General features: G+C 48.7%; 1 protein-coding gene across 1 annotated transcript; it reads left to right on the top strand.

Annotated features, from left to right (window-relative positions):
• The first annotated feature begins 20,079 nt into the window (after nucleotides 1-20,079).
• On the top strand, nucleotides 20,080-20,891 carry MIXL1 (Mix paired-like homeobox). The gene is made up of 2 exons (XM_030499842.1): nucleotides 20,080-20,370; nucleotides 20,454-20,891. Exons 1-2 carry the CDS (start codon nucleotides 20,080-20,082, stop codon nucleotides 20,889-20,891), a joined length of 729 nt encoding a protein of 242 aa, XP_030355702.1.
• The last annotated feature ends 218 nt before the right edge of the window (nucleotides 20,892-21,109 follow it).

The following is a 21,109-nucleotide window of genomic DNA, read 5'->3' as shown; positions in this document are numbered from 1 at the left end:
CTTTTCCCAGAACATGACAATTCTGTTCCTCTTTATTGTCTTTGTTTTGCATTCATGAGAGTTGGACTGGCTGAATAGACCAAGGCCAGAAGGAAGAAAGTGTTTGAGTTCTTTTACTTTATATTACTTTATCTTTGTCTGTCTGCCTTTCTTTAAAGGATGGATACAAGTTGTTTGGTAAGGAGCTGTTCTTACACTGTAAAAGCACCCATGGAGGCACTGGTACAGCATAGCAAACTCCCAACTCTGCTAGCAACATGAAGGAAAACAAATTTGGCTTGTGCTTAGGTCTCTACATTGCTCTGGCTGATGTAATCTAGACTAAAGAGCATATGTAAATATTTTTTCCCCTTATAGTTCTTTTGATCCCAGTCATTTTATAGAAATTGATATTTTGGGTGGTTTTTTTGGAAGCCTGTTGGAAAATAATCTTTGTCCCAGGAGTTACAGCAAACCTGCCAGTGTTGCCCATTTTGGTCACCCTGGTCACCCCTCAACCTCACCTACCACAAAGCCCAGAGTCACCCTACCGTATGTGTGGCAGACAGCAGATCTTCACATGTTCAGGACACATTAAACTCAAGGATCACAATCCAACCATTTGCAGTAAATTGGGTTTGGACTTAATGAGATTGGCAGATCTGGGACAACAAAGTGTATAATGGCACCACAGGATTCACTGAGAGAAAATTCTCTGAAGGCATTTAAATCTCTCCTTTTTCATTACTACTTGTTTATTCAAGTATTGTATGTCTGTGGAGAAAATTAAGCCAACTCAATGTTTTACGTTTCTACTTTCCAGTTAAGCAAGACAGCACTTGGAATCCACTTGTGCAAGACCTCCACCATGCTCTGCTCTGGATTGAGTAGTGTCAGTTTTAATAAGAACTAATGAAAGCTCCAAAACCAGAGAGGGTTAAAAAAGAAGTAATTTCCCAAGCAGAAACCTGTATGCAGTTTGGGTGGATGCCTGGAAATAACCATAACTCCACTTTCTTTTTCCTTCTCCTTTAAAGCATGGTCTAATCTTTGCCTGGCTCCCAAGAGCAAACAGCGCCATGTGCTTCGTGTCCTGTTGAACAACTCTGAAAGACAGTGGTAGAGTTGCAGTTTTGCGGACAACTTGAGGTCCCTTCTGGACCTCTCTGCAGCGGGGTGGGAAATAGTTGTCTGCTTTGTGCTGGTACCTTGCATTTATGGTGACACTGACTTCATAAATGATTACATGAGGTGCAGAATAGCAGTTAATTTGGTCTAGGGTCTGGCAATATGCTTTTAGCTGTGTCAGCAAACAAAATGGGGTTTATTGACAGAGTGCTAGAGCAGCTCCTGAGGAAACACACACGTGCCAAAGTCCATCTTCACTACCTATTCCCATTTTGACTGACAGCAAGCATCCCATAGCAAAGACACAGTTACACCAGCTACAGGTGATCATAAAAGAACAGTTCAGTCTGATAAAATAAGTGCTATCAGTTTAATTATCTTATGCTGATACGACTGAATCTGCAGCAGCGTAACTGTGCAAACAATCACACCTTTTCCAGGCACACAAGCTGAGAGCAGTAGTACAACACGGTTATCAAGGAGTCTTGGCTAAACAAGATAGGGCCGGGAATTGGAGCACTTCCTGAATTTAACCAACTCCTCTAATAAAGTGATTTTACACAAGAGAGAACAGGGAAATTGATGCAATTAGCAGTTGCATTTTTGGCTATCTGCCTAGAAAAACCTGTGAATCAACAGCCACATGAATGATTTCCATCCGTGCCAATGCAGAGCACCTATGGATGCTCTTTTAAAACACCTCCAGAAGGCAGTGGGACCTCTGGGTCAGGGTCTGAGCCCAACTAGGATGGGTCCCCAAATGGGACAGAGATGGCACAGCCCTGCCCTGAGCTCTGGTGTTCCAGACACATCCTCCCCTGTGCTGTGCTTGTACCAGCTTCTTCCCTCCTGTGTCCTTTCCTTTTGGCTTCATTTTCAAATGAATGGTATGTACCTTTTGGTCTCCAAGCTGCCCAGAGGCACGGGAAATGATAGGCAGAGAGGGAATTTCTTTGTGAAACTGCTGATCCTCCTGCCTGTCTCCTGGGAAGAGCAGGGCTATGTGTGCAGGATGTGGTGCTATTCACATCACTCCTTCCATTCAGCAAGCAGAAGGATAACGTACCTTTCAGCAGCACGCGTTAAACCTGTCCCTTTACATCTAATCATCAGATGCACTCTTTAATGGAGAGCATGCAGCTGGTTCCCATCTGCTTAGCTGTGGCTCACTTTTACATTGTTGTTTGGGGTTTTTTCTCCTGCTTTGGGTTAAAATGAGAATGAGTTTTCATGCAACGGCTGCTGTCAGAAGCAGCTGCCCTGGTCTGCTTCCAGCCACGCACCACACACTCCCATCAATATCCTTGTTGCCAGCTCTTTGGCTCGTTGGACCTCTCGGAAATCCCCTTCAAGTTATCAAACAGGCAAAAAACTGTTTGCTTCCTAGGTTGATTCTCTGCTGGAATAGAGAGCAAGCCTGATTCACCAAGGGGTCAGGAGAGCAGTGGCTGCAGCAGGAAGGCAGGATGGGAGCAGGTTTTCCTTTTGGGTAGCTTACAGTTAGAGCCATAAGCTTAATGCCATATAGTGGTGGACAGTCTCCACTCACAGCTGCATACTCCTGCCCTTTCCCTAGTGCTGAGTGTAGCAATGGGGTGGCTTCAGAGTGAGTTGATTCAGCTGATCTGGCTGGAAACTCCTCATTTTAGTTCACCGGCCAGAAGCACAGAGTCGCCCTGTGGCCACACAGCCATTACATGCAATACAAGGAAAGCAATGCAAACAGGAAACAGGCAGAAACTAGCATGTAGATCAGCTCAGCTGTAATGCCAAACTGCAGCCTACAAAGTGGCCACACCAGCCCAGCCACCCTGCTGTTCCTGCAGTTGTCTGATCACTAGATAGTTTGCTTCCCTACCTGCGCTCCTCTGCTCTAATGAACAACTTTTCAGTGCATGAAGTGTATTTTTATCTCCCTTACTCTGTGCGAATAGAATTGCACTCCAGCAGGCAATTTCATCCTCTTGTGGACTGCTAGTGGAGAGGCAGATCCTGCACAGCGGGAATGAATCTATTGACTTCCATTCCTCTGTAGCTTTTGTGGACCTTGGAAGTTGTTCACAGTGGCAACAGCCGTAGACTGAAATCTACTGCACAGCACAAGTGCTGAGAATCACACAGGTCCCATCAGACTGGCAATAGCATTCTGACATCATTTTCTTCTCTCATATTTTTTTCTTTCTCATCAAGGATTGTAAAATCAGAGCAGATTATGGAGAGCGAGTCTGGTGAGCAAAAATGGAAGTTTGAGCTCCATTTTCCTGATGGACAGCACAGGGAAAGTTGCTGAGACAGGACTTCCCATTCTCTCTGCCTCTCTTCCCATTCTCTCATCCTTTCTTACAAAAGTAACGCAAGATGCTTTGCTGCAGGGCAGAGTCACAAATCTAAGTCTGTGCAGGGGCTGCAGTAGTAACTGTGCCTCTTCCTGGCTTGTAGATGTTCCTCTTGGAGAGACTGTGGCTCCTCTCCCCATCACTGCAGAAGGCTGTGCTCTGATACGGTGGGGTTTCAGTGGCAATATGGGCTTGCAGTGAAATGCAGCCCCCACCCTCTCTCTCCCTCTCTTTAAACTGGTTTTATTCCCAGATCTGGTTCACAGCCCAGTGGCATAAGCAATCACAGACTCACAGAATGGTTTGGGTTGAAGGGACCTTAAAGCTCATCCAGTTCCAACCCCCTGCCACGGGCAGGGACACCTTCCACTAGAGCAGGTTGCTCCAAGCCCCTGTGTCCAACCTGGCCTTGAACACTGCCAGGGATGGGGCAGCCACAGCTTCTCTGGGCACCCTGTGCCAGTGTCTCAGCACTCACAGTAAATCAAGTCAGTACAACTGTCAGGGTGAAGGGGTGCGAGGAGGGAAGTGTGAGTGAGTGAGATGGCAAAGGGAGTGTCGGGCAGGCTCTCCTTAAGCTGCCCAACCCTCATTTTTCATCAAGGCAGAGTTCAAGACCGGCACATTCAGTACACCCATAATCTGACCCAGCCCCTTTGGTTTAAAACATCTACAGTTTATTTACACACCTTCTGGTTAGAGTCTTGCTGATGCTTGAGAGGAATTGCTGCTGAACAGGTCCTTTGTTTAGGGAGACGTGAATCCTCTTCCTTTCACATGCTTTGCTGCAAGATAATGAAATCTTTGAATTAGGAGGGTAATGACATATTATCATAGAATCACAGAATGGTTTGGGTTGGAAGGGACCTTAAAGCTCATGCAGTTCCAACCCCCTGCCATGGGCAGGGACACCTTCCACTAGAGGAGGTTGCTCAGAGTCCCGTCCAACCTGGCCCATATATTATCATATAATTTACAGTAGTCATGGAGTCACCCACTGGGGACCTCATCATGTATCTCATGTAAAACAGGGTCTGGGGTGGCTGGCATGTGAGGGAGTTTCATCAGGGAAAACCAGAGCAAGAATTCCCAAAGGAAAAGCTTAACCAAGGTGATTACATCTTACCAGCCAGCTTTCTGAACTGTATTCCCAGGAGAGAAGTATCTGAATGCCTGATTCACTGGTGATATGCTCCTACACACCAGTCCTAAAATAGCAGAGGTTAACAACACTCAGAATGCCAGCGCGAGGCCCCCGAGATAAAACGCTATCATGATGAAAGGAGCAATTCTCTTGCTTCCTTCCGTCTGCAGGATCTGTGTACGCTGGCCTCCACTTCAGGAGCCTTACCAGTGCAATTATGGGAGTTAAGAGCTGGCTCTTTTGCTGACACAGTCATGCTGATAAAAGCCCTCGTTTAGATACAGCTATACAGACACGGGCAGGAGGAGTGCATCTTTAACCTCACTGAGACACTCACAGCAAAAAGAAGTATCTCCAGTATAGACAAACCCTTAGGCTCAAAAGTATGTGAATGTACTATCTCCTTTTGTGTGTTGCTGCTATTACAGGCCTCCATCGAGTGTCCATCATTGTAATCGTCGAGTAGCCTTTATATAACAGCAAACCGCCACCAGCTAGAGAACAGGCTCTGATATTCCCAACAGCAGCTGACATTTCTTTCCAGGTTGAAACGTGGGGAAGGAAATTCCTTGTCAGATGGAGTCCCAGACATCCCTAGTAGTGTGCCCAGTAACCCGTTAGCCATGACAGACAGCAGGTTCTTGCTAATCCCCTCTATTCACAAAGAGGGCAGCAGCAATCTTTGCTGGTTGAACCTTATCGCTGTGGTGCAAGATGTCCCATTCAGGTCAGCGGGTATTTGTTCCGACCCCCTCACTACACTTTGCATGCACAATGTCATTATCTCACTGTTGATCACTTCAACAGAATAACCCAGTCCCCAGGCATTAAAAGTCATCTCAGGAAGGGGCTGGTCCTGATTCAGATGTCAGCTGTATCATCACATTCATTGCAAAAAGGATCCAAGTTTTCAATTCATTTTCTTTTATATTAGAGGGAAAACATCTGTTTTGAAAGAAAAGTAAGTTTGTTGTTTTTTCCCAAGTGACACATTGCAAGATCCTGCCTTCTAATGCCTTGCAGGAGTTAGTTTGATGATTCCTTCTGACACCCTACAGCTTCAAGACTCCACAAAGAGGTAGTGAAAGGATTAAATGAATTACTCGGTCGCTGTGGAAAGTCATAGCCAGGGAGTCAGAACACCAGGAGCCTGAGGTTTCTATGGCTATTGTACGAGACAGCTTCATCTTGTCACCCGTGTAGGATTGCAGCACTATTTTCTTTTCTTCTTTGAACAAATGGGCTCATGGCCAATGATTTACCAGTCTTACTTCTACAAGTGTGGAAGCCACTTAGCCGTTGCAAAGCCTCAGACAAAGGTAGACAAAAGCTTTGCAAGAAGTCTCAGCCGTCCCTATTTAGAATGGAGGCTGCTCAACATCTGAAGAACTGAGCTCTTAGTTATCAAGGGATACAGTAAAATCTTAAATAATCTGCAGACTATTACAGGACAAATAAAGGCTCTGGCTGGGAAGTTACTGAATGCACAAGGATTTCCAGTACCCTGTTTCCTAGGTGCCATTAAAAACCCACAACCTTACATTCCACAGCAACTCAGTTCCCCCTGTGATAGCATTATGTACACATGGCTGGACACACAAAATGTGCCAGCTCTTACCTGAGAGCATAGTGCTACACGCTGTAGCATGTAAATTCACCCCTGTCTGTTTTCACAAGTCATCCTTCTTCAGCATCACTTTATTTATACAACCATACAGTGTGTGCGTGCTAGTGCCCAGAGTCACGGCCGAGCCCGTCCCATGCGGGATTTGTTTCCATCCCAGCGGCTTTGCCTGATGCCAAATCATTCCTCACATTGCCCAATGGCCCCGTCACCTTTGGTAACAGCCATGCTGGCAGCCGACCATTTCCTTGCAGACTGGTGAGCTCATCTCTGCTTCAGACCCATGTCAGGGGAGTTTACATGTCACTTAGGAACAGGCTGTTTTTCACCCACGCTACAGAGGCTCTATCTGCGCTACAAAGCAAACAAAACCAACCTGCCTGCAGCACTGCAGCCGCTTTGCACTGCTTGGTCTTGTCCAGGATGCAGGAGGGACCTGGAGCTCAGGCTCTGTGAAGCAGGAGGATGCTGTCCCTCAGCCTGACTGGTCCCTGCTACGGACCCCACTGAGACAGGGCTCAGCCCAGTGGGACTCCACATAATCACTACAGCAAACTGGGCACTTGTGAGACTCACGTTGCTACATGAAGTTCCACTGTCATTCACTTCATAGAATCACAGACTGATTTGGGTTGAAGGGACCTTAAAGCTCACTCAGTTCCAACCCCCTGCCATGGGCAGGGACACCTTCCACTAGAGCAGGTTGCTCCAAGCCCCTGTGTCCAACCTGGCCTTGAACACTGCCAGGGATGGGGCAGCCACAGCTTCTCTGGGCACCCTGTTCCAGTGTCTCACCACCCTCACAGAACAATGATGTCTCTCTGTTCATTCTAGATTAATAGATCATGTTCTCTTAAGCACCCCTGCTGTTACGGGAAATTCTGGCCTGGTTAGTGTGTTTTCAAATATATGTGGCCACATCCAGTTAAGGACAAAGATAGGTTTCATATATTGGATAATACATTGCTGGACTTGCCGCATGCAAGAGCTTAGACTGTAAGTGAACAACACTCAGCAGGACTGCCCAAAGGAGAGGTCTGCTGCCCTGTTGTCACTATGTAGGGATTGCTGATAGCACAGTCAACTGCTAGGAGAAAGTCAGGCTGCATTGCAAGGCCAGATGAAATTACCTTTCCAGTAACAAACTGTGTAAAATTACCCAGTTTGTTTAACCTTGAATTCCTCCCGGTCTCGGGGGACTTCATGTCCCATATTCCTTGAACTATATAATAAGATGACTGCTATAATGTTTTATTTTGGTTGTGTGCACATGAAATGGGGCAGACTGGTAATACACCAGAGACTGTGCAGAGCAGCAGCTGTTACACTTCCAAAGAGCATTACTGAGCTTTTTATAGTTGGCTGCAGTTGACATCATGGCTAAATAGAGTCTTGCTCTAAAATATATTCCACCCAGCCTATGCAACCTTAAAGCCATGCATTGCTGGGAGGAGACAGGGTCACAGGAAGCAATGCAATGCCAGCATGAAGTAAAAGCCTGGGGATGTGTTTTCTTCTGTTCCTTGCGTGCATTAGAAATGCTTTTGAAAGAATGCTTTGAAAGAAAAAGAGAATGGGGAACGTTGCTCTGCAGAATGACAGCATGAAACCTCTCATCTCAGGACCCAGCATTCAAACCTGGCCCAGCTCAGCAGTGATGGTCCTAGCGAGTAGGTAGGGCTTAATCCCTCACAGGTGACTGTCCAGACCAAAAGAGGCCAAGTGCTTCTCCACTCCTACCACCAGTGCCACTGTGATGCTGCTGGAACCTGTGTAAAATCATAGAATATTAGAATCATAGAATGGTTAGGATTGGAAAGGACCTTAAGATCATCTAGTTCCAACCCCCTGCCATGGGCAGGGACACCTCACACTAGCCCATGTCACCCAAGGCTCTGTCCAACTTGGCCTTGAACAGCACCAGGGATGGAGCATTCACAGCTTCTTGGGCAACCCATTCCAGTGCCTCACCACCCTCACTGTGAAGAACTTCTTCCTTATATCTAATCTAAACGTCCCCTGTGTAAGTTTGAATACATCACCCCTTGTCCTATCACTACAGTCCCTGATGAAGAGTCCCTTTCCAGCATCCTTCTAGGCCCCCTTCAGATACTGGAAGCTGCTCTGAGGTCTCCACACAGCTTCTCTTCTCCAGGCTGAACAGCCCCAACTTTCTCAGCCTGTCTTCATACAGGAGGTGCTCCAGACCCTGATCATCCTCGTGGCCTCCTCTGGACTTGCTCCAACAGCTCCATGTCCTTCTTATGTTGAACTGTACACAGTACTCCAAGTGAGGTCTCACAAGAGCAGAGCAGAGGGGCAGGATCACCTCCTTTGATCTGCTGGTCACGCTTCTTTTGATGCAGCCCAGGATGCGGTTGGCTTTCTGGGCTGCGAGCGCACACTGAAGCCGGCTCATGTTAAGCTTCTCATCAACCAACACCCCCAAGTCCTTCCCCGCAGGGCTGCTCTGAATCTCTTCTCTGCCCAACCTGTAGCTGTGAAAATCCATTGGTGAGGAGCATCACACTCCCAAACCCTTTCCTAGACCAGACCAGCAGCTCACAGAGCTTCCAGGAGAGTGCTTTGCACCATACTCACTATTAAGAAGATAATGAAGCTGAGTTTTGGGGAAGCTTATCCAGAACTCGAGGGTATTGAGGATAATGGTCCCCGAGGATGACATCCAGCACAGACCTCCTGGATAAAACCTGTGCATTGCTTTAAAGGCTCGCAGCATGGCACACCACTGCCCTGAGGACCTTCTGCAGTAGCACGAGGAAGAACAGTTTGGGAACAAGTCTCATAAACCTGAAGACGGGGACTCACCACACCAATTCAGAGCTACTCCTGCCTGTACTCTGCAATCTCGGTAGCTAATACAAGGCGATTAGGGACTAAGGAAGGAGCTTGGGCTAGCATGACCCTCCACACTGCAATGCTCCATGAACTCACCTGGCCTAGCATGTACAAAGCTATATACTTCCCCTGCCTGCTAGAGAGAGACAGGATGAGATACATGATGTGCTTCTTCCCTATACCCGCCTGGCATTTCTGGCCAGCTAGCAAAGATACCAGCCTGTGAAGCTGAAATCACACCTACTCATCCAGTATTTTGCCCAAAGTATCCAAATTGTTGCCTGGGTTCCTTCCAGGCTCCCTTTTCTCTTTCCATCATCACATCTGTTGGCTGACAACAGACGTGATGATACGAGAACAGGAGCAGCCTCTGTGACTAAAGTATGTAACTGGTTCTCTTCCAAATGGGATATTCAGAAGACACTTTTGGCTCGATTTCTTTCAAGGGTGCTGCTCAGGGGACTGCCCATGTGGTACAAGACATGCAAACTAGGGTACAATAAAATAAGGGATGCTGAAACACTGCCGAATGAAGGTTTAGTGCAGAGGTTTCACCAGTGCCGACTGTATGAGCTCTAGCCCCCCAGACTTCTAAATCCGCCCTGTGTTTGCATGTGTCCCAATACCTATACTCCTGTATTGCTGGACATACTCCATGGAATGGCCTGAGCTTCCTGTCATACCTTTCACAGCTTCACATGCACTGCACCTCCCCTCTGAGTCCGTGATGGAAGAGTGTTTGGTTTTCAGCTATGGCTTCTCCTGAGATCCTAAAAGACGTCATGGAGAAATGTCAATGTCTTACTCTCTCCCCGGTCTGCTCTGTTCTATCTTGCAGGGACCCATCATCCTGGCAAGAAGTCCATTTAAAAGGCCAAGCCAGGGATGTCTAGCCTACCTTCTGCAACACGTGAGGAGACGGAGCATCACTGCAGTCTGAGAGCCTTCCCCAGGCACTAGTTAGATGGCGTGCCAAAAACGTCACGGGCAAGAGTTACTGGCACAGCCCATCTCACAACCTGCCTCTGTTTACTGTCTCAAGGGTGTGATGGCACAATCTGACCTTAAAACCACACGCACACAAGCCTCCTCTATGGTGGAAAATGCCCCATCCCATGCCAAGTGCATCGGCATGGACTCAAGCGCAGCAGCCAGGAATGATCAGCACTGCCTTCCCCCTTCCAAAATGTCAAGTGAGCTTCTTCTTCAGCACGTGACAGCAGCAACCACACAAGTCCTCCCCAGCCTCACCCCAAGGTTGCTGCTGCCCTCTTTATGCTGTGCTTCCAACTGGCACTACAAGAGAGGACCAGCGGGGAGTGTCACACCATCTCCTCACCAAGGCACATGTAGCCCACGTACCTTGTGCAGGGCAAGTGAGGGCAGTGCTCTACAGCATCCCCACAACGTTACCAGTGCTGCCCCCTGCCCTTCTGCGCTGTAATAAAACACAGTTCTAACAGCAAAATCTCTGTTCTAACAAGCACTGCTCGTTTCCTTCAGGGAGGAGGTGCAAAATAACACTTTGCTATATAGCAACAGCCACACTAGGAGTATTTTGTTAATGTAGTCCATCAAAAATAGGTCTAATGGAGGTATTTCCTCACTAAAGTGCCAGCTAAAGCAGGCACATCTCTTGCTTATTTCTGCTGTGCCTACCGGAGGCACTGCTAGAAAAGGTATACTTAGCTTTCCCCTTCCTATTCATACCATGCTCAGTGGTCGATTCCAAAATGGTCCAGAAAAACAACAGCAATTATCTAAGCTATGGCTACTCTGCAAGTGCTCCAGAGAGCACTTCATGACTCCTTTCCATGATTCATGATTTCCATGTGCCTACATGGAGAAAAGCAGCAACGCAGACCCACAGATGTAGAGAGGATTTCACAGGAGTGGCTCTCCTTTTGTTGTGAAGAAAAAGTAGATCTTTCCTACCGTGTGATGTTGTTCATGGTTCCTGCATCTATGGAAAACACTGGCAGGAGTTTGAGAAGCGACCCTGGGAAATGTGGACAGGGAAAAGGCAGCCCTGCAGTGACCTGGTCTTCTTTGTGCACAGGCACTTTACATGGTCCTAAGTAAAACTCCCACCTGAAACCAGCCTTTCCACTTTGGTTAGCCAAAGGAATCTGGTGAAGCTGCAGTGCTGTAAGATTAGATAATGGCCTGTAGAGCAGAAAGCAGGTACTGATCCTGCTCTGGAACAAGGATCTTCTAGGAACAACCCTGTGTGTCTCCAAGAGAGATTAGTAAAGGAAACTCCTTATCTTCTCACTTTAGCCCTTTGCAGACCCTGACTTCTATCCTAGCAAGATTTGAGAGCAATACAGCCTTTTTGAAATGCTAGATAATCATGAATGCTGCTGTGCTGGCACTGACCAAGACACACAAGATGTAAACCCAGGTGATGCTGTGGTTCACATTGATATTGTGCCCAGCTTCACGATTTCCAGCCACTGTCATAAAGACTTTGTCTACAGCCAACGCTTCAGGCATTGACAGTGAGCCTGAGAGTGGGGATGAAAGACAACAGCAGCGGTGGAACTGCAAATAGAAACCTGCACTGCAGTGCTGCTGCACCTTCTCTGACCACTCAGCCTTGCAGTAAACTTGTCACTCCTTTATACCTTCTCTTGCTTCAAAGACCTTAAGAGAGCCTCCCAGGTGTGAAGATAAGACAGCAAAGGAGGGAAAAGGGTCTCATAAAGATATGGGGGATGGCTAATATGGCAGTAGAGATCTCTGCCACCTGGAGTCACTCTCGATCTGGGATTGCACTTGCCTCATTTGGAGTAATAAATGTATTTGCTCTTTGGCATGTGTCCAGTGGCCTGGAGAAACTTCCAAGGGCAGGGAAGAAAAGCTGTCTAGGAGGAATGTCTTAAATCCCCTCATAATGTGTGTAAGACAAGCCCGGTCAAATGCAAAACAGAGGGGAAAGAATCGAGGGGACTAAAAGATAATGGAGAAAGAGATAAAAGTATCAATAAAAAGGAAAGAGAGGAAGACCTTTAGACAACAAAGGAGAGGATTAGACTGAGGAGGTGACAAGGGCGCACCAAAGTCAAATAGGAAAATAACCCTGCCAGAACTAAAAGCAAAAGAACTGAGCTTGAATCATAGGGGAGGCAGGGACATGCCCTAGAGTGTGTTTGTGGAGAGGAGTGAGGCAACATGTGGGATGGGATGGGATGGCTTATCTGGGATGGTTGAGGCAGGAGGATGGGATAGTGGGGGAGGAAGGTGGAGGTACTTTTCTATGCTTCTGTGTGAGTCAGCCACCAGAAAACTGTGCCGTGGGCTTACAAGAATCAGGATAACACACAGAAATAATGCCTGCTGGGTTCGTTGCGTGGTTTTCCCTTTCTTACTCTTTTCTTCAGTGTGATTTTAAATAGCAAGGAAGTATGAGTCAATTGGAAGAGTGTTACTTCATCAAATGGCATAGTAACCGCTGCACTCCCCTGCTACCTGCCACCACCCCAAATTGCTCAAGTGCAAATCTCCAACTCAGGTGGAACTTCCCACCTTCATCTACATGTTAAAGCTGAAAATCTTCCAAACTGTACAGAGGCCTGAATATCTTTGAAACGAAACACCCCAGAAAAGAATGCTAGAGCAAACCACAATGTTCTTGTTGCAAATGAGACACCAATAGTCCCTTGTCTCCAAAACTAACTAGAAAAGATGGGAAACATCTAGAATGAATGATAAGACTGAAGCCAGAGAACTGACATACACAGGGACATGCAGGGAAGCCAGCTGAAGAAATCCATACTACTCAGAGAGGGAAAACTTGTGGAGTTTAATAGCACCAGAGCAGCCAGTGGTAGAGAAAGACAGTGGATCCATGTTCCTATTGTAACAGGCATCTGACCTTACTGGTAAAGTTCTGGTTCTATGTATTGCCTTCTGCTTTTGAACCATCAGAGCAAGATTTGCTTCGCATTTGGGTCCTTTTCTCAATAACCATGAGACATAAGCTTTAACAACATCCTCCCCCCCAAAAAAAAGAACAAAGTTAAATTCTCATAAAAACCTGTTAATTTCAGCAGCTCACATCACACACTCGGACAGATACCAAAAACTGCAAGGCAGAAACAGAGAATCTCGTGACTGTCACTTGCCAAGTCAAGGTAGAAAGACCTCACCAGGTGCAGGGGATGATGATAAAGGTTTGAGTCTGCCAAGAAAAGGTACAAAACAACACTTTAACGCTTCTTGCTAAGGTCGAGGAGCCTGAAAAAAGAAGAGAGGGGACTATTTGGAGCTCTTCTGTTATTCAGTGCTATTAAGAGAGGATGTGGTCTCCCCTGCCAGCCCTGCTGCGTGTGCGTATTCTGGCTGCACCCTGGAAAGCCGCCTCTCTATGTAGGTGCTGTAAGAAAAGGAGGTAAACAGGGTCCTATCTTTTTCCTTAGCTCTTCCTTTCTTTTCTTCTTTGTTAATTTTTGGGTTTGTCTTTTTGTTCATCTGCAGAGAAAGAGTTTTTTCCTTTGCTTGTACAGCAAATTAAACAATACTGGGCACTCAGATAAGCTAGTAATTTTATATATACAACCACCTGCATCAGCAGTTGTTATAAAGTTCTTCATTAAGGAAAACATCTTTAAGAATGGGGTATGACCTCGTTCAAAGCATGTCAGTAAGCAAAGCAATGTGATGAGCTCTATAAGGTAGAGGCTTCAGGTTCTCTCAGTTCCACATGCTATAAAGTCAGAGAGGGCCCAGAGGAGCATTGCAAGAAGGAATAGCTTAAGCCTAGGGCTTGCTGCCACAGCAATCTCAGTGGGACTGCCCACTCACTGCAGGGGCAACAGTGAGAGTCAGGTACATGCATCCTGCCATGGTCAGGGGGGTATCTCAACACTCAAAGGCAGGCTGGGGTTTAAGTGTGTCTGAATTTAACCCTGCCCTCTCAATCAGCCTCTCCTTTCTCCATGTAGCTTTCTTCCTATTGCCCTTTCCCTCTTCCCACCCCCACCGTTTGCTCTTATCTCCCTCCCACTCCCAAATCCTTGATCTTCCACTCCCTCCGAAGGTAGGGAGCCAGCTACCAGACAGATCTGCTCTTGCCCCTTTGCTACCTCTGGGTCCTCTCTGAACCCAGGCATCTCGCCCCAAATCTGTTCCTGTTGAGATTTAGCAAATGCAGCCCCTTGATCTTTTCATATGCATTTGCTAGGTCCTTACGCCTCCCCCACGGCTGCTTCCTTCAAGGCTTTCTGTGTGTCTGAAGCTCTTATCAACTCCTCCGAGCAGAATACACGAATGGCACCACCAGGTCTTGAAGTCACGTCTCACACCTCTCAGGAAATGGCTTACCCCACCAAGTCACATCCCCCTTCTAAGCGCAGGGCTAAAGTCACAAGATACTATTAGTTCCTTGTTGCCAAAAACAAAGAGAAGACAGCAGTTTCATTTTCAAAGGAAAATAGATCATGCATCTATAGATGCAGTCAGCTCCTAGCCAAGTAAGACAATCATCTCTCAGAGAGAACAGAACCGCTTGTCACATCACATTTATTTTAACACTATGGAAGATCTGTGCATAGAGCTGTTGGGCAGGACTGGCCCTTTACTTTGTGATCTGAAATAACTGGTGGCATTGGCTGCACAGTGTCCTGCGGTGGGGTTTGATGTCACCAGGCTCTAACATCATTCTGGCACTCAATGCCATGGGCTCCACCACATAGCTTTTACCTGGAGGTACAAAAGCCCTGAGCATGGTTCAGCCCAGCTCCTTGGTCACAGGTCACTATTCAGGAGGCAAAAGGAGCCCTCTACATCAAATACCCTTCCTGGGCTACGAGGAAGGCAAAACCCCTCTTCTCTACAGAGTGCTGGTCCCTGTCTTAGGGGAGGGTGGGATATGCTCTGAGACTTCCCTAGGAGCAGAGGGTGCTGTGCAGGGTGAGGCAGTGAGGACTTCCTCAGCACCCTGCCAGGGCTTTGGCAAGGAGGAACATTCAAGGACACAGCTGAATGTCCAAGATGGACAAGGCAGTTTGGATGTCTCAAGAACAGGCCTGAAGACATCTGCAAACTATGCCAAAGTGAGGGCTATACGAGCCCACCTTCTGAAGCTCTTCCTTGTTATAGCCATAAAGGCTAGAAACACAAGCACTATGGAATGACAACTGTAAGTTAAAAACATGACATCACCATGAGATCTCAGAACTCTACCTAAAAGCCTGGCTGTGCCTCGATATATATAGATCTTGGTGTGTGTAGATTGGGAAGACCCAATAAACCTCTAAAAGCATTTGGAGGTTGTAAAGAGCTTTGTCACAGTGACTGGAAGCAATCAGAGAGAAATTAAGCATTCATCTAAAGGTTTCCTCTTAGGCAGAATGAAAAAACCCTCAGAACCTAAGCCCAGCATGCATTAATGATTTTTGCTATCAGGTCCCTGCCAGAGAAGCTGTAAATTATATGGCATTTCCATGCCAGCAAATGTGTGCAACCATAAAAATGTGTCTAATCTACAATTAATTTTATTTGTGAGATAGTTCTATAGGCATTGCTTCTTCATACAGCTTAAACTTAAGCTCAGTCTTAACAGCAAAAAAGTGGGTTTGTTTTTCCTTAAACTTTCTAAGTTAACAAAACCAGGTTTGTGTGAGCGCTGTTCCTTTTCTGGTCAGGCTCCTAATATAAGCTTTGAACTTGGTGGATGGTTTCAGTTAAAACAGATGTAGAAATAGAGATCTCCAAGATACCAAGTCTTTGCAGGGAGACTAGAAACCACTAAATTTGCACTATTAGAAGCTTCAATCTTGGGTTTAGACACCAAAGAATTCATGTTAAAGACAACCTTCAAAAAGAAGAAAAAACGCTTTCTTGGAATGAAACGATACCGTGCAAGAGCCGTCCCCCTGCAGCATCCTAGAGGGACCAAAGTGACATGACAAGCCAGAGGAGCCTGAACACAGCAAAGGCTGTAGTAGTGGTTACAAACCATGGCATGGCAAACCCCATCGTGTCTCACCCCCTCGAGGGCTGAGCAGCAGAACTGCTGGTGTGTGTTAGCTATCGAAAAGGGTGCGTTTGTTTTGGCAGCAAAGACACGACTGAATGTCGCACTGCCGCCTACTCTTGCCGTGCGTTCTGGGATGCTTCCCAAGCCCCAGCAACTCGAGTCACGTAAGGCAGGATCTCAATCTGCACGTTTAGAAGATGACTTTGTGGCTCTCGACAGCCTGAGAACCTCTCCCAGCTCGATATGCAAAAGGCTGAAAAGACAGAAGGGCAGAAAACCCTGCACAGGGCCCATCTCCCCCTTCTCCAAAATCTCAGTGTCTCAGAGCCTCTCTTATCTTTGCTGGATGCTCAGAGCTGGCAGCCGTGACACAGAGTCATAGAATAATTTGGGTTGAAAGGGACCTTCAAAGCTCATCTAATTCAATCCCTGCAATGAACAGGGACATCTTCAACTAGATCAGGCTGCCCATAACCACGTCCAGCCTGGCCAGGGATGGTGCATGATAGCATGATCTCCACCTGAAGCTTAAAACCATGTTATATGCAGGGTACAGGCACGTTTCATATTGTGAGAGTCCCCTCAGCACAGGTACCTCAGTGCAGAGGTTCTCCCAGCATGGACAAAAGCATAAGGAGCTTCTCTCTTGACAAATATGGTGAAAATCAATGTGATTACATTACTCCAAAGGAGGTTGTAATCTCTGATATACACACAAAGTAGTCTGCTCTTTCCCTTAGAGACAGTTATCTCAATTTTAGCCATGTGAATTTTTAAAAGAAAGCCACTTCTGGACTTATTTAATAGCTTCTGTGTTTTGAGGGAAGAAGTAAAACCTCCCTTTGTGCCTTGGCAGGACAGAAATAAAAGCAAATGTGCAGAACAGGAAGGGACAGAAGTCTGAATGTCTTCCTAAATGCATCCAGCCCTTACCTAGGTATAACTCCATGCAGATGCTGGCACCTACAAGGCATTGGAATCCTGCTTGTCAGACTACAAGAGGCACAGCAGGATGCAGAACTTCTTGTGGAGGAAAAGAAACTTCACTGACTCCATACACCATGCTTTTTCCTCGCGCAGCAGGCATGCTGCAGCACCTCACAGGCATTGCTTTTAGCACGTCGGTGGGATGACATTCTGTGGGAGCTGCGGAGAGGTGTGCCAACGTTGGGAGGGGAGAGAACTGGCAGAAGAAAGCAAGGAGCTGTCTTTCAAGTTGTCCTGCTTGCCTAGCAAGAGCCAAAAGCATCCTACTCTGATCTCCACCTAACGGCACACTCCTTTACAATTAGAGCACTGTCCCCCTTGCCTTTCTTTGATCTTAGATCCCTTTCAAATCAAGCCAATAGAGAAGGGTGGCCACCAGGATCCCACAGAAGAAATCAGTGTGCAATGCTCTGAGCAATGGGAAAGGGAAAATGCAATTCCTGGGCTCTGGTCTTGCCCCAGAATTGCACATGCTGCTGCTATGCAGACGAGGACTCATTACCAAGGTAGATCAATGTGCTGGTATTAGACAGCCGGCCCAGAAAAGGGAACTGATGCAGAGGGAGTGGAAGCAAACAGAGGTCAGCACCAGAGGTATGCAGCCAGGCAGCACAGCCAGGCCTGCCTACTGCTGCCTCTGCTGCTCACCAGTAAACAGCTGGAACCTCTGCTTGAAAATGCAATTGTCTGCAGATGGGTAATTCAGTGACAAGAACGTGAACCCCATATGCTGGAGGCTGTGTGTGCGACTCTGGGCTGCATTAAGGGCACTGAGCATTCTGGACGTAATATTCAGTCACAGTAGCACAGGTTTACCCAGCTTGTTTTATACAGATGCAAAGCACAGCCTTCCTATTCTGTATTGCAGTACTGGTGGTCAAACTGCACTCCTGTACAAGATCAACTGCAGCAAAGTTTAGTTTGCAGAAATTATTTTTCTTACACTGTAACTGTAAAGTGGACTTTTTGGGGTTTTCCTTATGGTCTGTAACTGTTATACCTGTGTCTCTTAACGAAAGCTTTCAGGCCTGGGAAACGTCTCCATTCATTTCCTCATCAGGGGAAGCATGGTAGCTGCTGTTATAAGACAGCTACTGGAACACCTCTGATACCATAAAGTGTCAGGGAACTGAGAAGGCTTTTGGCCCGAAGGATGTCACAGCAGTCAGAGATCAAAGAGTCAGCCCATTTCCAGATTTATGAGTTGGGAATAGGTCTATTAGCTCCCAGTACTCACTCTTTCCTGAGTATGGATTCAACATACATTGGATAAAGTAGTCGTCTTAATGGGAAGTCTGACACTGAAAACCACAACGCTCCTGGGCAGCCTGTCTCTGTTTTGTCCTCTTCTAGCTCAGCATCAGATCCAGAAGCACCCTAGATGGGATCCCCTCATTTCCCTCCTCCTCTGCCTGGCAGTGCCCACTTGCTTGTACAGCCATCCACATGGTGACCCATAGCAGGGAATCCCAGGTCTGGAGGAAAAGAGAAAACCCTGCTGTTACTGTACAGTTAATTTAACTTGGATTAGTTCTCTGATCACACCGTGCGAACTCACAGACAGCTTAGCGACCCACTTGGCTAAAGGGAAAGCAGCAGGATGGGGTGAACAGTGGGGGGCCTGTGGTGCCAGCAGCTACTTGCACCTGGGCTGCTGCTGCTGGAAGAAAAACACAGGTACCTGTGTGAGAAACCCCTATTTCCTTGAAAAAGCTGCACTGTCTAGCTACTTAATCCATCTTAACCAAATTCTAGACAATAAAGTCAATATCCCTGTAAGGGCATAATTCAAAGCAGGATTAAATCATCCAGAAACCTAAAGGATGTCACCTCTATTCTGCATTACACAGGGAAGAAAAGTCTGTTTATGTTTTTCAGCAAAAGTTATGTAAAATAGAGTAAACCACTCATCAAATAGATGTAATATGGAGTAATTCCGTTCTGGTACCACCTGTGGCACCTTCTAAATCTGCACAGAACCTGCAGAGTAACCAACCCTCCCCGAGTCTTTTATTAAACCCCTAAAACACTGCTGTCCATGCTTCCTGCATCACCACTCACCTGTGCCCTCTCGTTACACTGCTAATTGAGAACCCTGCACAAGTCTCATGTGTCTGACCATCTGCAGACCACAGGCCATTATTTTGGGAATAAAAGACCCAGAAACTTCATTAATGAAAGCACACGGATCGCCGCACATGTAAAAGCACAAAGGTGCATTAGGAATAAAACTTTATTAAGAATGGCTTTTAACAATCAAAACACCGTTCTTTTGTATAAAGTCGCTTTTCATAGTCCTGTAAAGCAAAACGAGGGCAAACCCTTTTTAAGGCACGTTGGTGACCGTCAGGCACATCCCGTTGGAACGGGCAGGCAACGTTCCAGCGTGAGACCTCTCCAGCTGGGAAACGGTTATCGCGGAAGCGCCGGGGCTGTGCGAGCAGGCGCATGCAGCCGTTGGCAAGGGGATGCCACCAGCGTCTGCCTCTGCCCCGTCTGAGCCGCTGGGGCTCTCCAGGTGCGTTTAACTCGCATCTTAAAGAGGTGTTTTCGCAGCAGGCACGGCAGGAGGCCGCGCAGCTCGCAGCAAAGCGCTGCAAACAGAGGCCGCGGGAAGAGATAACCTTTGTTTACTCTCAGTCTCACACTATGCGGGAGCAGGAGCCCTCCCTCGCCAAAGCAGACAGCTGCTGTTGAACCTCCGCGCCAGCAGCAAACACCGTAACCGTATGCACGCAGATGTTGTGTTAGGAATAACCCAGGCTGCCAAGCTCCCCACACCAAGCTGGTTTGCCCATAGAAAGTGGACACAGATCCCGCTCTGTGCCAGTGTTTCGTGCACGCCGTCGCGGGCCATCACCCACGGGTGCCGCCCCAACCGGGCACCCCACCAGCAAGCACTCGGCGGGGTGCCCCGGCCCCCGCGCCCCCCTTCCCCTCTTGGGCCGTGCCGCCCCGTTCGGAACCCCCGCCCCTGCCGAGCCCCCCTCCCCGGCCATAAAGGCGACGGAGCGGCCCGGGCCCCTCCTGGCCCGCAGCCATGGCCGCGCTGCGCTTCGGGGAGCCCCCGGCCGAGCCGCCCGCCTTCCCCGCAGGTAGGTGGCCGGGGGGCGGCGGAGGGCCCGGCCCGGCCTCGCCCGCCCTCAGGGCGCTTCCCCCGTCGGAGCCGTCGGAGGGTGCGCCGGCGGTCTCGCAGCGTCGGAAGCGGACCAGCTTCACGGCGGCGCAGCTGGAGACGCTGGAGCTGGTGTTCCAGGACACCATGTACCCCGACATCTATCTGCGGGAGAAGCTGGCCGACGCCACGCAGATCCCCGAGTCCCGCATCCAGGTGAGGGGCGCCAGCCGCGCCGCCCCGGGGCCGTGTCCCTGCCTGCCCGCCCGCCCGCCCTCACCGCCGCCCTCTCTCCCCAGGTCTGGTTCCAGAACCGGCGCGCCAAGTCCCGCCGCCAGCGGGGACCGCCCCGGCCCGGCCCCGGCCCCGCTGCCGCCGAGCCGCCGCCGGGCTTCCCGCGGCCGCCGCCGCGCTTCGGCGCCCTGCGCGGTCCGGAGCGGCCCCGCTGCGCGCTGCCCGGCGCGGCACAGCTCCTCCCGCTCAAGGAGGAGGGAGCGGCCCCCTACGAATGGCCGCCGCCTGCCGCCTTCCCGCCCGGCCCCGGCTTCGAGGGGTTCGCGCCCGGCGGGGCCGAGGCCGCCTCCTTCGCGGGGTCGCCGGCGGCCGGGCCCTACCCGTCGGGCCGCGCTTTCTGCGGGCAGTACTCGCCCGTGTCGGACGCGGAGGACACCAGCGGCTACTCGGAGTCGGGCTCGGAGTGGGAGGAGAACGCGCTCGGCGCCTTCCGAGCCCTCTGAGCGCCCGGGGCGGGGGTTAAAGCTGCACCCTCCGGGTTTGATGCGAAGCGCTCCCCCACCAGACCCCGTCCTGGGGTGCGCTGCTCGGGCGGGGAGCGGGCACCGACCGCACTACCTCACCCCTGCCCCGCGACTGTGGCACTTTATCCGGTGGTAACTGATTTCACCTATTTATTTAAGACAGATAGGGGTCAGCTCCATCAGCTGAGGGCATCTTT

Source organism: Strigops habroptila, chromosome 10 (assembly GCF_004027225.2).
Source record: "Strigops habroptila isolate Jane chromosome 10, bStrHab1.2.pri, whole genome shotgun sequence".
NCBI lineage: Eukaryota > Metazoa > Chordata > Aves > Psittaciformes > Psittacidae > Strigops > Strigops habroptila.
Note: the sequence above shows the minus strand (reverse complement) of the source record. Positions and strands in the feature narration are given on the sequence as shown.